Here is a 14,751-nt window from a genome sequence, read left to right as displayed (position 1 = left end):
GCAGGATCTGGTGGTGGCCCTGAAGCTGTGCAGCCCCTCCCCGGGGGATGATGCCACAGGTGCTCTGTGCCTTCAAGGTGGGGGCAGATTCAGAACCCAGTGGTGGGAATCCAGACAGCGCAGCATGGTTTCCAGCCACCCTGCAGAGCTTTATTCCCTAACCCTATAGTGATACAGTTCTACCTTTCTGCGGCTCATATCTATATATGAACAGATATATATAATTTTATATATGTGTGTGTGTATATACATGCTTTTTTATTGTTGTTTTATCTGTGAAGAGAACCAGTTGAAAGCAGTTAATTTTGACCCTGTTCCTTTGGTTCCTGGGAACCTTGGATGAGCTCCCAGTGTTTGAGCCTGAGTCTGTGTGCGGTGGGGGAGGGGAAGGCAGGGCAGCTACTAAAAATCTCCTGGAGTTGTACGCAAGATGCCACGTTGGTGCCCGTGAGTGTCTTTCTGGGGACAGGATCCTTCTCTTGTGTCACATCTTCAAAGAGGTTTCTCACCCATAAAAGCTGACCCTGAGCTCTTGACAGGCTCTTGGTCCCTCCTTCCCCTTCTCTCCTCTCCCTTTCTCCTCCCTTGTTCTATGTGCTGGGCTTGGTCTTCCACGTTCCATTCTCTCAGCCAGGGCAGTGACAAGCAGGCGAAGCTAATGGGGTTTGTCCTCCAGCTTACCTGTCCTAAGGCCACCAATGGTAGAGTCCCTCATCATCCCAGTCAAATGTCAGAAAAGCCAAAATCAAGCTGCATTAAAGAAGAAGGGCTGACCAGGAGCAGTGGCTCACACCTGTAATCCCAATACTTTGGGAGGCCAAGATGGTTGGGTCACTTGAGGCCAGGAATTCAAGACCAGCCTGGCCAACATGGTGAAACCCCTTCTCTACTAAAAATACAAAAATGAGCTGGGTGTGGTAGTGCATGCCTGTAATCCCAGCTGTTTGGGAGGCTGAGGCATGGGAATCGCTTGAACCCAGGAGGCGGAGGTTGTAGTGAGCCAAGATCATGCCACTGCACTCCAGCCTGGGTGGCGGAGCAAGACTCTCTCAAAATGAATAGATAGATAGATAGATAGATAGATAGATAGGGAGGGAGTGGGGGAATATGGTACGTCCAAGCCCAACGTTCTTCACCTACAGAAGAGAGAGAATCCTCAGGTGCTCACATGGAGAAACACTGGCCCCCTATTTGCTTGTGATTTTAACCCTGTGGTTGCCGTGTCTCCTGTGACACAGTGCAGAGGAGCACCTCCTCTAAATTGTGATTTCTCTGATGGATGGGCCCTGTTGGGCAGATTGTGTTTAGGACTTTGTAGCCAAGACTGTCACTACTGGGTGGGGTGGCCTGGTGAGGTCTAGCTCAGTAGGGGAAAAGGGCAGCCACCATTTCCACACCTCAGCACACACCTCCATGAAAGCCAGGGGCTAATGTCCCAGAGCCAGGCCATCCGCCCACTTACCCCTGTGTGAGCAGCCCTTGGCCTGCTAGCCGATGCAGCCTTGGGGCAGATGTGTGGCTGTTAAAAAAGGAAAAGCATTGCCTTTGGCTTTGTTGTTGCACCTTAGTACCACTTCCTGGTCATTTTCCTGTCACCACCACTCCTGCCTAAACCAACAGCAGGGGAGGCATGACTACCATTTCATTCCTTCCTTTATGGAACTTGCTTAGGCTGCCTGTGTGAGCAGCCCTGGAGGATGGGCTTCTCAAAGCTTTTCTCCAAAAATTTGCATCAGCGGTGCTGAGCATGGATACCTCTGTCAGCAGCAAAACTGTTTAGCTGGGTTCGGCTGGGTGCGGTGGCTCACACCTGTAATCCCAGCACTTTGGGAGGCCAACGCAGGAGGATCACGAGGTCAGGAGATCGAGACCATCCTGGCGAACATGGTGAAACCCCATCTCTACTAACAATACAAAAAAAAAAAAAAAAAAATTAGCCGGGCGTGGTGGCGAGCGCCTGTAGTCCCAGCTACTCAGGAGGCTGAGGCAGGAGAATGGCATGAACCTGGGGGGCAGAGCTTGCAGTAAGCGGAGATGGCACCACTGCACTCCAGCCTGGGCGACAGAGCGAGATTCTGTCTCAAAAAAAAATAAAAACAATAAAAAAAATGGTTTAGGGGGGTTCGAGCATAGTTAAATGGCATTCCTTAGGTTCTGTTTTAAAATAGCAGTCATATAAACACATTTACTACTGCAAAATTGAGTCCCTGTGATTCATAGTTTTCAGGGCCTAAGAGTAGAGGGTTGTGGCCCTGTAGGAGGCTGGCAGCTCCATCTGTACGGCCGGAAGCTTTGTGGGGGTGGAGTGATGACTGCCAGCGGCTTCTTAGTAGTGCTGGGTTGGCCAGCAGTGAGTAACTGACCCAACACCTTCTGTCTTAAGCATTCAGGTAGAACTGGAAGCCGAGGCGGAAAAGATGCGGGTGTCCCAGCAAGAATTACTTTCTGTTGATGAATCTGTTTACACTCCAGACTCTGATGTGGCCGCACCACAGATCAACAGGAACCTCATCCAGAAGGCTGGTTACCTTAATCTTAGAAAGTGAGAACATGACTGTCTGCCTCTTTTTCTGAAATCAGTTTTCCCTAAGAAGTGACTGAAAAGCAATCTTACATGCCCCATTAAAGTCGGAGGGAGGTGGGCGGGTGAGACTGGGAAGAACTCCCATCACAGCAGCCCTCCCACTTGCAACACTGGAAACCTCTGGGGCCCAGGCGCCAAACTGCACTAAGAGATGGGACTGGAATCGAGTCCTCTAAGAGCCTGGTGCTTTGGACTCTGGTCACTGTGGCCATGTGCAAACAGACCACTCTTAACTGTTGCCATCCTGGACCAGTGACAGTTTTTATCCCCTCATGCCACTTTCCCCACACCGGCTGGCAGGTGAGAGCCATGTGCTGGAGACCTACCTGCGAGGCCAGAGGCAGGGACAGGAGGCTCTGAGAATCAGTTTGATTCATACTGATTGTGTCACACATTTACCACTCAGGTCTTTAAGTGTCCATTTTGAATGGAAGGGATGATCAGGTTTAAGTGCTTCTGTGAGCAGAGAGGATATTGTCATGGTGTGGTGTGAAAAGCACTGACTTTGGAATCAGACACTCCAGCTGGGCTGAGCCTTGATCTCTTCATCTGTAAAATGGAGCTGATAACTGCACCTGCTTTATGAAGTTAGATTGAATGTGGTCATCCCTCCCAGGCAGTGAGCACTCAGATGTCAGCCGTTGCCATTTGGGGAAATTATTGGGGCAAGAAGCCCAGTGCCTTTGGACATAGTTGCTACTCAGTAAATACTGAGCCAAGTAAATGTGTTTGATAACCCCCAGTGGAGGGTCCATGGAGAGGAACTGCCAGCTGTTACCAGGCTGGAGTACCTCTAAGGTCTGTGAACTTGGGGCAATCACAAGCTAAATGTCCCCTGTAGTTCTGCAGGTGTAGAAAACCCACCAGGTTCTGTTGTTATTTGCCAGGAACTAGATTTTCCTTTTGTAAGCAGCCCACAAAACAAGAATGACCTTCAGTTAAAGCAAAACCCAATCCGTTGAGAGCCTCCTAGGACTATAGGGTGGGTGCTGTGGGCTAAGGCAACCCTGACTAGATTCAGAGCAGCTCAGCTCCAGGTGGCAGAGAAATGATTCTCCAGGTGTTCAGTCCTTAATGGTGTCAGACTCATTGTAGTTCCATCTCCTGGTTTAGTAGTCAGCGTGTGGCTGCGGTGTGGGGAGTTGGCCCTGGGACTGGTGTCTCCCTTGGAAGCAGAGCCCATGATCTCCTAGATCATTCCAGCTAAATTGTACCTTTCTGCTGCTCTTTCCACTTGAATGGGCAGTTTTGCTTTAACGATATAAAGAAACACATTATTTCTAAAATGCTACCAGTACTCATAAGGTAGCAAGACTTGGAGGTGGCCGCTGGTGCTTTCTGGTACTAATGGGCTTTTTAAAACACAACTCACAGCAAAACAGGGCTGGTCACCACCACCTGGGAGAGGCTTTATTTCTTCACCCAAGGCGGGAATCTCATGTGTCAGCCCAGGGGAGCCGTGGCTGGAGGTTTGATCCAGGACCTAGACAACTGCTCAGTGATGGCCGTGGATTGTGAAGACCGGCGCTACTGCTTCCAGATTACCACGCCCAATGGAAAATCGTATGTCTCACGCGTTTTATTTGGGAGGAGAATGAGTATAGTGGTTCCACCCGTGCCAAGGGCCTCCTAGTTCATTCCTACGTGCCAGCCCTCTGTGGGAGAGGCCCCAATCTGGGTATTGTTGACCTTTCAGGAGGATGATTTTCTGCTCTCTTTAAGCAAGCCCACATGACCCATAAGGGATCCAGCCTGCCTTATCCCATATGGAGATAAGTGAGGGTTTGTCTGTGGGTTTGGAGAAGAGATGACCTACATGTGTGAGACAGCAACAGAAGTTGTGCTTGTTAGCATAGATTCTCAGAGAGAGAGAGAAGGCTGTGGCTACTCCTAACCTGTTGTAAAGCATTTGTGTTTGGATTGTGGCAGGGGCAGGTAACTGTATTTTGGTAAGGATGACCTTCCTGAGAAGGCCATTTTTCCAGCAGAAGCAGTTGTTGTGAGAAGTGCACTCCACTGCAGCAGTATTGTCAGCTGCCAGGCTGTTCCCACATGCCCTGTATACCTGAGGGGCCCCAAAGAGGTGGTACTTTAACAGTTCGCAGCCTGTGGTCATTCACAGTAGATCCCGTCCCAGTGGGATCCCCTCTCAGAGTGGTGGTTTTTAAACTGCTCCAAGGAGTTCAGGGTCCCATGGAGGGGCTTCAGGGTTCACCTGCCTGGGGAGAGGAGTGGCCCTGCCCATCATCAGAGCCGCGCTTCTTGCATTGCGTTCTATTAAGATTTGACCTGAACAGCAGGGGTGGGGGTGGGGATGGCGTTGGGATGATGTCTCTCCTCCCAGCTTGGCAGAGCAGCTTTAGACCTCATCCTTCCTGCTTTGGTGATGGGAAATGACCTGGGAATGGAGATTCCTGGATGCTCATCATGGTCCTTTGCAGTTACTTCCTCTGGGCCTCACTTTCCTCAGATATAAAATAGGGATAAGATCTATGTTACCCCATCTGCCACAGATGAGAGGAACAAGGGAACTGGCAGATGTGGGGTCGTTTTAAAGAGTTAAAGCCTCGGCTGGGTATGGTGGCTCACGCCTGTAATCCCAGCACTTTGGGAGGCCAAGGCCGGTGGATCACCTGAGGTCAGGAGTTTGAGATCAGCCTGACCAACATGGAGAAACCCTGTCTCTACTGGAAATACAAAATTGGCCGGGCACATTAGTGGTGGCGCACGCCTGTAATCCCAGCTACTCAGGAGGCTGAGGCGGGAGAATCGCTTGAACCTGGGAGGTGGAGGTTGTGGTGAGCCAAGATCATACCATTGCACTCCAGCCTGGTGCAACAAGAGCAAAACTCCATCTAAAAAAAAAACAAAAGAGTTAAAGCCTCCACAAAGGTAGCGCAGTATTACTGTTACCTTATTCCTGGGCCTCCATATGCAGCAGACTTTTCAGTTCTGGGAAAGGAGTGATTGGGCTGCCAAGTCCTTCTTTGGGCATGGTTGGAGGAGTGGCTGGGCTTGGAATCCTGGTCATCTTGGATCATTAGAGGAGGGTCAACAGATGGATCTCACTGTAGAAACACAGACTTGGGCTAGAAGATCTGAGTCCCACCTTCTCATTTCATAGATAAACATGCTGAGGCCCAGGGAAAGGGCCGTGTTTGTCCAAGATCACATAGTGAATCAGGGCAGAGCCAGACCTGCAAGCCCATTTTCTTTTTTTTTTTGAGATAGGCCCTTGCCCTATCACCCAGGCTGGAGTGCAGTGGCACAGTCACCACTCACTGCAGCCTCAACCTCCTGGGCTCAATCGATCCTCCCACTTCAGCCTCTCTAGTACCTAGGACTACAGGCACACACCACCACGCCCAGCTAATTTTTGTATTTTTTGTAGAGAGGGGGTTTCGCCATGTTGCCCAGGCTGGTCTCAAACTCCTGGGCTCAAGCCATCCTCCTGCCTCGCCCTCCCAAAGTGCTGGGACTGCAGGTGTGAGCCACCACACCTGGCCCTGGAACCCCATTTTCTTTCCCTCTCATCATGCTGCCTTCATGGCACTTTTCCTCCCACACCCCAGCTAAGTTGAGTTTATGTAGAAAAATTCCCAGTCACTGAGATCGGGGAAGCACTTAATTACTTAGACACTTTTGTTTCAGGGGAATAATCCTCCAAGCTGAGAGCAGAAAGGAAAATGAAGAGGTAAAAATTGTGTTTGTCATATTTCTTTCCTAGTGTGGTGAGTGACTTTGAGATTCAGTGTTCTTTTTTAATGTCCTCTACAGTGGATATGTGCAATAAACAACATCTCCAGACAGATCTACCTGACTGACAACCCTGAGGTAATTATCAGCCACCTGCATCTCAGCCCTTTGCTCAACCTGGAAGGTAGGCGTCCACCTCCTGGGACTGAGTGTGTCTTCCTATGGATTTTTAGGCAGTCGCGATCAAGTTGAATCAGACCGCTCTGCAAGCAGTGACTCCCATTACAAGTTTTGGAAAAAAACAAGAAAGCTCATGCCCCAGGTAACTAAAGGACAAAAGAAAACTAGCTTTTGTGGAGCCAAATTATTGATTAGGATTATGAAATGAGTTGTTGCTTAATCCACACAAACCAAGGCACGTTTTTCAGCCTGTTTAACAGAAGCAGTAATGATGGCTGGGAAAGGTTAAATACCTGCCTGTGTTCACACCACGTTGTGAGTGGTAGAGCCAGGATTCAAGCCTGTCTGATGTCAGCATCCCTGTCCTTTCCACTGGACCATGTTGCTGCAGTCCAAGCAAACAGGACATGCATGGGGGATACTGCTAGTCAGGAGTTCTCCCCACGTTTTCTATCAGTGTCAACAAAGTAATGGAACGAAAGCAAAAATGTTTTTTAAAAATAAGGAAAAAAATTGCCTTTTATGTATCCATGTTAATGCCCACGCCTTATCTGAACACACAGTGATAGTTTTATACGTATTTATTTTGTATTTGCATATACTTTTTTTTTTTTTTTACTATTTCTGTATTTTTCAGAATTGTTCCTTTTAGTAACTACACCCTATTCCATCATTTTTTTTTTTTTACTTACTTATTTTTTAATTTCTTCAAGACAGAGTCTCACTCAAGTCACCTGGGCTGGAGTACAGTGAAGTAATCCCGGCTCATTGCAACCTCCACTTCCCAGATTCAAGTGATTCTCCTGCCTCAGCCTCCCGAGTAGCTGGGATTACAGGCGCCTGCCACCACACCCGGCTAATTTTTGTATTTTTAGTAGAGATGGGGTTTCACTATGTTAGCCAGGCTGGTCTTGAACTTCTGACCTCAAGTGATCCACCCGCCTCGGCCTCCCAAAGTGCTGGGATTACAGGCATGACCCACTGCGCCTGGCCCATTCCACCATTTATTAACCATTGAATATTTAGGTTATCTCCCCAGCATTTACTATTACCATTTAGAGCAAACATTTTCATGCATACAACTTTTCCTCATTTTGAATACTGCTTTAGGATTTATTCGAGGAATCCTACCTTTTGTCTTAATGGGAGTTTCCATCTGGTTAAATAGTAGAGGGCTGTATTTTCATACTAATGAAAGCCTGGCATTAAAGGGTAAATTAAAATTACGACTATATTTGGTGTTCATCTTTTAGTGGCATGGTAGAAAGAACCCCATTACATTTTGTACAAATATCTAATGACCCCAGAAGGAAGTCATTAGAAAACTCAGTGGTTAAGTAACTTCCCAGAATCTGTGCAGTGTGGAGCCAGCGTTCACACGCCAGGCATGAAGTATCTGAGAAAGAACGGGAGAAGGTAAGGCCAGAAAATAGGTTTGAGTCTAACTGGAAAGACCTGGGTGCCCTGCCTAGGAGTTACAGGCAATGGAGCAAAATGGAAGGTTTTGAGAAAATGGGCGACAGTCAGAACCAGGGTTAGGAAGACTATTCTGCACCTGGGTAGGATAAATTTTAGGATAAGCGTTGTAGGAAGAAGGGGAGAGTGCAAGACCCAGTAGGATGTTGATGTAGTAGTAGCTGTGAAGCAGAACATGAGAACTTAAACAAATGTTTTAAAAAAAAAAGAGGAAAAAGAAGCAACAAGTCCGAGAAACATTTCAGCACCGTAACTTAAGGATTTAACAGTTTATACAAGTAGCATGCTTTATGAAATGGAACTCTAAGGAAGACACTATATGAAAGGAAGTGGAACTAAAGATCCAGTCAGTGAGGGCTAATCCCGTAGCCTTCTCCTGGGTAAATTTATGTCTTCTCTTTGTAAAGTTACAAAAATGTTTCATGTGCACAGTGGAGGGAATACCAGACCTGCAGTTGTGAGACATGGGTTCTAACGATATCTCTGCCTTGTGTTATACACAGCTAGATGTCCCTGAGTAAGTCAGTAAATGCTCTGGGCCTTTGTCTTCTCAGCCTTGTGACATACAAGGAACTAGCTAACCTAGGACCCTTCTAGCTCTGATATGCCATCTCTCAAGGGTGTTGATGGATAGTTTAGGGGGGTTTGAAAATTAGAAGTTGTGATAGGTTTCCTAAAAAGACCATTTGCAGCCTATATTTAATTATTCAGTAACTGATTTTTCCCCCCATTCTAGAATAAGCAAGTCACATTCTTAGACCAAAAGGACCCCACAGAAGGGACACAGAAGACTCCCTGGGGAAAAAAAAGTGACTCTAGCCAGCCAGCTGAATTAGCCCAGTGACTGGATGGGTGACAGATGTGGCTGCCAGATGGCCCCAGAGCTGTGGGGAGAGGGATACTTACTATCTCTTTTAGGGTCAGCCCACTAAGAATAAAGCAATGTTTTGATGACAGTGGGGGGGAAAGAATCAGAGAAATTGTGTTCTTGGGGACAAACTGCTATTTACTTCTAAGCAAGTACCATGTGTGGACTTCCCTCATTCTGCAGTTACTATATATCTACTGTTCATTCATTTATCCGGCTACTCAACAAATATTTGAGTATCTACTATTTGCCCAGGCCTGGCCTAGGTAAGGAAACATAGGGATTACTGGGGAGAGCAGGCCAAAGGTAAGCACAGACTGAGTTAAAACGAGGGAAGCACTGCGACATTAAGGAGACAAGGTGCTGTCATGGAGGGTGAAGAGGAGACCTGTGCAGGGCCTGGCTGTGAAGATAATATTCAAGCTGCAAAGTAAAAGACAAGATGTGGCCACTCTTGCAAAGAGCCAGAAGTAGTGTATTCTTGGTAGCAGTTGTGGAGGTAACAGGACAGAGAAGAGCTTAGTGTATCTGAGGAACTGAAAAAAGGCACTGTAATGGGACAGTATAGGCAGAGGGAGATCATGGGATAGGATGAGGGCGGGTGGGGAGGGAGGCAGGGGCCCATCATGAAGGAAGCATGTGGGGAGCTGTGGAAGGGTTCTGGGACGTGTGTGTTTGTGATGGAGACAGAGATACCCACTCTCCATTTTCCAAAGTTAGCTCTGGCTGCTCTGGAGAACACAGTGGGATGCCAGTGAGGAGGTGTCCCAGCAGCCCAAGAGAAGATGATGGTGGTTTAGACCAGGATCACGGCAGAGATGAAAAGTAGATGGATGTGGACTTCTTCTGGAGGTAAAACCTATGGGACTTTTGATGGATAAGCGTAGACGGAAAAGGACAGATCAAAGGATGACTCCAGTTGGAGCCGAACACCTGGGCAGACGGTGTTTTTTTAAAGAGAAGAGGAGTTCAGTTTTCGACATGTTAAGCATGAGAGGCTTGTGAAACATCCCAAATGAGTTGTCAAGCAGTCAACGGATGATACAGGTCTGGAGTGCAAAGAAAACGTCTGGTCTGGGTGTATGAATCGGGGACTCATAGCACTGAACAGCAGTGGATGAGGTCCTCTATGGGAGAAAGGAGAGGGAGGGGAAAGCAGAGTCTGCAACAGAATCCTAAAGAACTCCAGCATTTAGGATAGAAAAGGAGCCTGCAAACGACATTGAGAAGGAGCATCAAGAAAGGTAGGAGGAAACTATAAAATGTAGCACCAGCAGAAACCGAGAGGAGAGTTCAAGGAGAAATCAGCTGTGTTAGATGCTTTAAGTCAATTATGATGACTGCAAAGTGTCCATTAGAGCTGGTGACATGGAGATCACAGGTGAAACTTAACATCATGTCACTCCTATGTTCAGAGTCTTTGGTGGCTCCCTATACTGTTGTGTCAAGTTCAGACCCCACCTGACGGTGTAAGGGCCCTCTACAACCTGGCCCCACCCTATCTTGATTGTTATCTCCCCCTTTGACTCTCTGGGGAGCCAAAATCTTAGACTCACTTTCTTCCCTTGAAGCTTCTACTCATAGCTTTCACCAGTGCTTACCACTTATTATATCACAGCCCTTTCTTAAAGACAGGATCAAACAGCAGATGTGACTCTCCCATTTAGGGTTATTAGGGTTATTGAAGCAGTATGACATCCTGGAGATGCACTCTCCTGGCAGTGAGGAGACCCCTGTTTTTAATCTGGCTCACCCACTAGGTAACTGAGTGCCTTCAAAACTGCTCAATTTCTCCAGAGGCCTCAGTTTCCTTTTCTGTTAACAACGGAGGTCAGACCAAGTGGTCTCCAAGGGCTTGCCTTGCAGTGACCATCTACAAGCCTATGTACTGTGTTTCATCCACATTCCAGTCAGTGTGATCATTTGTCAAATGCCTGTTGTAAAGTAGTTTGATACACTACATTCAGTTATTGACACGTTTGAGAAATAGGAAAATATTGACATATCAAATGAACAGGAAGATCACTGAGAGCTTTTTAAGGTCCAGGCAATGAAAGAAATCAAAATAACGTTGATACTCTTTGCCCTTCAAAGGAGTTTATAGTCTGGCTGGGGAGAAAAGATTTTTAAAATGTTGAAGAGTTAAATTACAGTATTCTGAGACTGGAGGAGAAGAACATGTTGGTTCCTGATTAATCTGGTTGCAGAAAGCACAGTATTTGATGGGCCACGATGTCAGCAATGAGTGTGGGCACAATGCGAAGCTCAGGAGGCACACAGGGCCGCAAGACTGTGCCTGTGACTTACTGAGAAGAATCACAGGAGTTCAGAGGAGGGAGGCGGGGTGCAGGCTGGCCTAGTGGATGAGGAAGAATTTGAGCTGGGTTGGGACAGTTGGGTGAGCAGCAGAATTGGGATAAAGATGGAAATAAGGAAAAGCATATGGTATGTGTAGTACAGCTCTCGTAGAGGGTGCATTAAAGGAGTGGAAAGGGAGGCTTTTTGGGAAATTAGAGCCAGATTGTGATTAAATGCCAAGCCAGGTCCTTTGGTTCATTCAGCTAACATTTTTGAGTGCCTACTGTGTTCCAAGAATACGTATGACTTAGCTATAGCATAGGCCCTCCAAAACCTGCCTCACAGAGAAGGATACAAACAGAAAACTAGTAGCACAGTGCAGGATGCTGTGCAGCAGAGAGAACTGCAGGAAATGGGGCAGACTGAAGGTTTTTAGCCAAGGATATGAAGGAAGTTTGAAGAAGGTTTATTTGTAGAATGGATTAAGGGATTGAGGTAAATCTTTTCCCCTTGTATTTTCATTCATAAAAGTCACTTCAGCCTTCAACAAGTATTCACTTGATTCTAAAAGCATAAGGTTAAGAGAATTGATTTTTTCCCCTTCAGCCAGAACCTGAAAAATTCAGAGATGGAAAATGAAAATGACAAGATTGTTCCCAAAGCAGCAGCCAGTCTACCTGAAACAGAGGAGCTGATCGCGCCTGGAACGCCAATTCAATTCGATATTGTGCTTCCTGCTACAGAATTCCTTGATCAGAACAGAGGGAGCAGGTATGGGCTGAGAGCGGTTATCTCTGGGAGAACTGAAAGTAAATTTGAGGTCTCTTGTATCCCCCTCCACCACCAAAGACTGTTGCCATTCTGACTTCCAGTTCAAGTGTTAAGTGCCCTTCTAGCTGCAGCTGTCGTGTTCGTTCAACTCTGGCTATTCCCCTAGGCGTACCAACCCTTTTGGTGAAACTGAGGATGAATCATTTCCAGAAGCAGAAGGTAAGTGACTATTTTGGTGTCCTTATTCTTTCTTTCCTCTGCACAAAATGACAATGGCCATTGAAATAAGATGTAAAATCATGTTTTAGAGAGCTACAATTAGGAGTATGAATTAAGATTTTTTGTTCTTTCTGAAAGTTTAGTAAGATATCTGCAATGGAGGCAAGTCTTGGATGAAAACTGAGGGGCAGCTGAAAGACCACTTACAGCTATTTCACCATTAGCCATAGCATTTTTGTAGCATAGCATAGAAATGTTGTGAAATCTGAATCTGTTATCACATTCAAATGCAGTCTTGGTGAATTGGAAATATGCTGTTTCGTTTTAGAAAACCAAAAGCACAGATAACTTGTTCTTGAATTTGAAGATGACACAAATAAATGATATTTAAGTCTTTCAAATTCAAATTTTTGGTTTTTTACATTCTTATAATGTACTTAAGAACATATCTGATGGCCAGCGCGCTGGCTCATGCCTGTAATCCCAGCACTTTTGGAGGCCGAGGCAGGTGAATCACCTGAGCTTAGGAGTTCAAGACCAGCATGGGCAACACAGACCCCGTCTCTACAAAAAAAAAAAAAAAAAAATACAAAAATTAGCCAGGTGTGGTGACAGGCGCCTGTAATCCTAGCTGCTCAGGAGGCTGAGACATGAAAATCACTTGAACCTGGGAGGTGGAGGTTGCAATGAGCTGAAATCATGCCACTGCACTCCAGCCTGGGCTACAGTGAGACCCTGTCTCAAAAAAGAAAAAAAAGAAAAGATAAACCTTCTTTGATCTTCTAGTTATGGTTGCTGGGAGTCAGTTTTGTCAAGTTATGCGCCACTGTCAGCAGCCAGGGCTGACTTCCTTTAGGCTATGAAACATCATCACTGCCTTTCAGTAATACACATGAAGTATGAATTTCATGAGATCCAACATGAGTTCTTATATCCTGCAAATAAAATTTCTTTTCTAAGAGGACTTTATCAGTAGGCCAAAGTAATGAATTTTCTATTGTCTAGTGAACTCACTCTTTTCAGAGAAAAGGTACAATGTAGTCACCTAGAGTTTCAGCATTAGAAAGATGTTCATCTGGTACCACCATCATTTCATTTTATAGATGAAGAAAAGCCTTTCTAGTCTAATGAAGTAGTTCCAAACAAACTGACAAAATGTAGACAATGGAAGATGCAGAGCTTTGGCAATATTGGGCTTATAGAAGTGGTATTGAGAAATTTTGGTAGAAAGTTCTCCACAGAAAGCAGGCAAAACTAGCACATCTGACACTGGTGTGCAGATCAACAGCAGCAGGAAGTAAATGAGATCCTGAGCAGAAAATGCTGTCTTGCAGATTCTCTTTTGCAGCAGATGTTTATAGTTCGGTTTCTGGGATCAATGGCAGTTAAAACAGACAGCACTACTGAAGTGATTTATGAAGCGATGAGACAAGTATTGGCTGCTCGGGCTATTCATAACATCTTCCGCATGACAGAATCCCATCTGATGGTCACCAGTCAATCTTTGAGGTACATTGTTTTATTTTCAGGCTTTCTTATGGCTTCAGCTAATTCCCCTTTTAAGGCTAATTCACCCATCTGAAATGTTAGTATTGGAATGAAGAGACTACTCTTGCTCTTGCCCCCACTACTTTTTACATAAGATAGATAGCCTAGAAAGTGCTCCCTTAGAGACAAGAACTGATATCTTCAAAGATTCAGTGGTGAGTGAATACTGTTGTTCACAAAGATGTCATCACACTAGACTTATTCTCTATATTACATCTCAGAGCTTGAAAATGGAAGGTTTTTGGTGTTTTTTTATTTCATTTCTGAGAGTACTACTTATAAAAATAATGGAAAAAAAAACTTAAAAATCTGCCTAAATAACGGCCATCACAGAGAGAGCAGGCCACATTAACTACGTGATTTAGGGTTTCAGGTAATACGATCTGGGCTTCAGATATGACCAAAATCCTGGTTATGAACATGGGCGTATGATACTATAGCCACAGGTAGCATCTGCAGCATAACTAGCCTGAACTGAGATGTGTTTTCAGTGTTAAATACATACCAAATTTCTAAGATTAACATGTAAAACATCTCACTAATTTTTTAGGTTAATCACATGTCTGGTAATATTTTAGATATACTGGATTAAGTAAAATTAATTTTATCTGTTACTTTTCACTTAATGTGGCTGCTGGAAAAACTTCAATGATGTATAAGGCTTCCATTACATTTCTAAGGGACAGCACTGCTTTAGAGCCAGAATGTCTCAGTTTATTCCTGCTTCGGCATTTCTTAGTTATGTGACCTTAAGCAAGTTTTTGAGCCTCTATACCTCAGTTTTTTCAGCTGTAAAATGAAAGTAACTATTCACACCCTCCACTGTTGTCATGAGGAATAAATGTGCTAATATATGTAAAACATTTACAACTCACTGGCACATGAAAAGTGCTCAATGAACGTTAGCTTCAAAAAAGGTAACTAGGACTATAGCAAAAATCAGGATATAGCTTCTTCCATTCATTAAGCTCATCCATTTCATTTATTATGAACCTTATCTGAGAATTAAGTTCTTATTAATAAAACCTTTTCTTTCAGTATGTCCGGGACCTTTTACAGAAATGGGCTCATGGTTCTTATAATCCTAATGATCCTGGAATAATTTCCACCA

The 14,751-nt window shown here is 45.3% G+C and overlaps 1 protein-coding gene across 3 annotated transcripts in view; it reads left to right on the top strand.

The window, feature by feature from the left end:
- The window catches only part of APPL2 (adaptor protein, phosphotyrosine interacting with PH domain and leucine zipper 2), a 63,539-nt gene that overhangs the window by 34,989 nt on the left and 13,799 nt on the right, over positions 1–14,751 (top strand). For all 3 annotated transcript variants that reach the window (XM_055239486.2, XM_055239487.2, XM_055239485.2), the window contains exons 10-17: positions 2,384–2,542; positions 3,959–4,147; positions 6,236–6,278; positions 6,362–6,418; positions 6,514–6,602; positions 11,709–11,873; positions 12,040–12,092; positions 13,427–13,601. In XM_055239486.2, the coding sequence (XP_055095461.1) occupies positions 2,384–2,542; positions 3,959–4,147; positions 6,236–6,278; positions 6,362–6,418; positions 6,514–6,602; positions 11,709–11,873; positions 12,040–12,092; positions 13,427–13,601 (930 nt within the window). The remainder of the gene's footprint in view (positions 1–2,383; positions 2,543–3,958; positions 4,148–6,235; positions 6,279–6,361; positions 6,419–6,513; positions 6,603–11,708; positions 11,874–12,039; positions 12,093–13,426; positions 13,602–14,751) is intronic.

Source organism: Symphalangus syndactylus, chromosome 13, assembly GCF_028878055.3.
Source record: "Symphalangus syndactylus isolate Jambi chromosome 13, NHGRI_mSymSyn1-v2.1_pri, whole genome shotgun sequence".
NCBI classification, from domain to species: Eukaryota; Metazoa; Chordata; class Mammalia; order Primates; family Hylobatidae; genus Symphalangus; species Symphalangus syndactylus.
The sequence above is the reverse complement of the archived record's forward strand: the minus strand, read 5'-3'. Positions and strand labels throughout refer to the sequence as shown.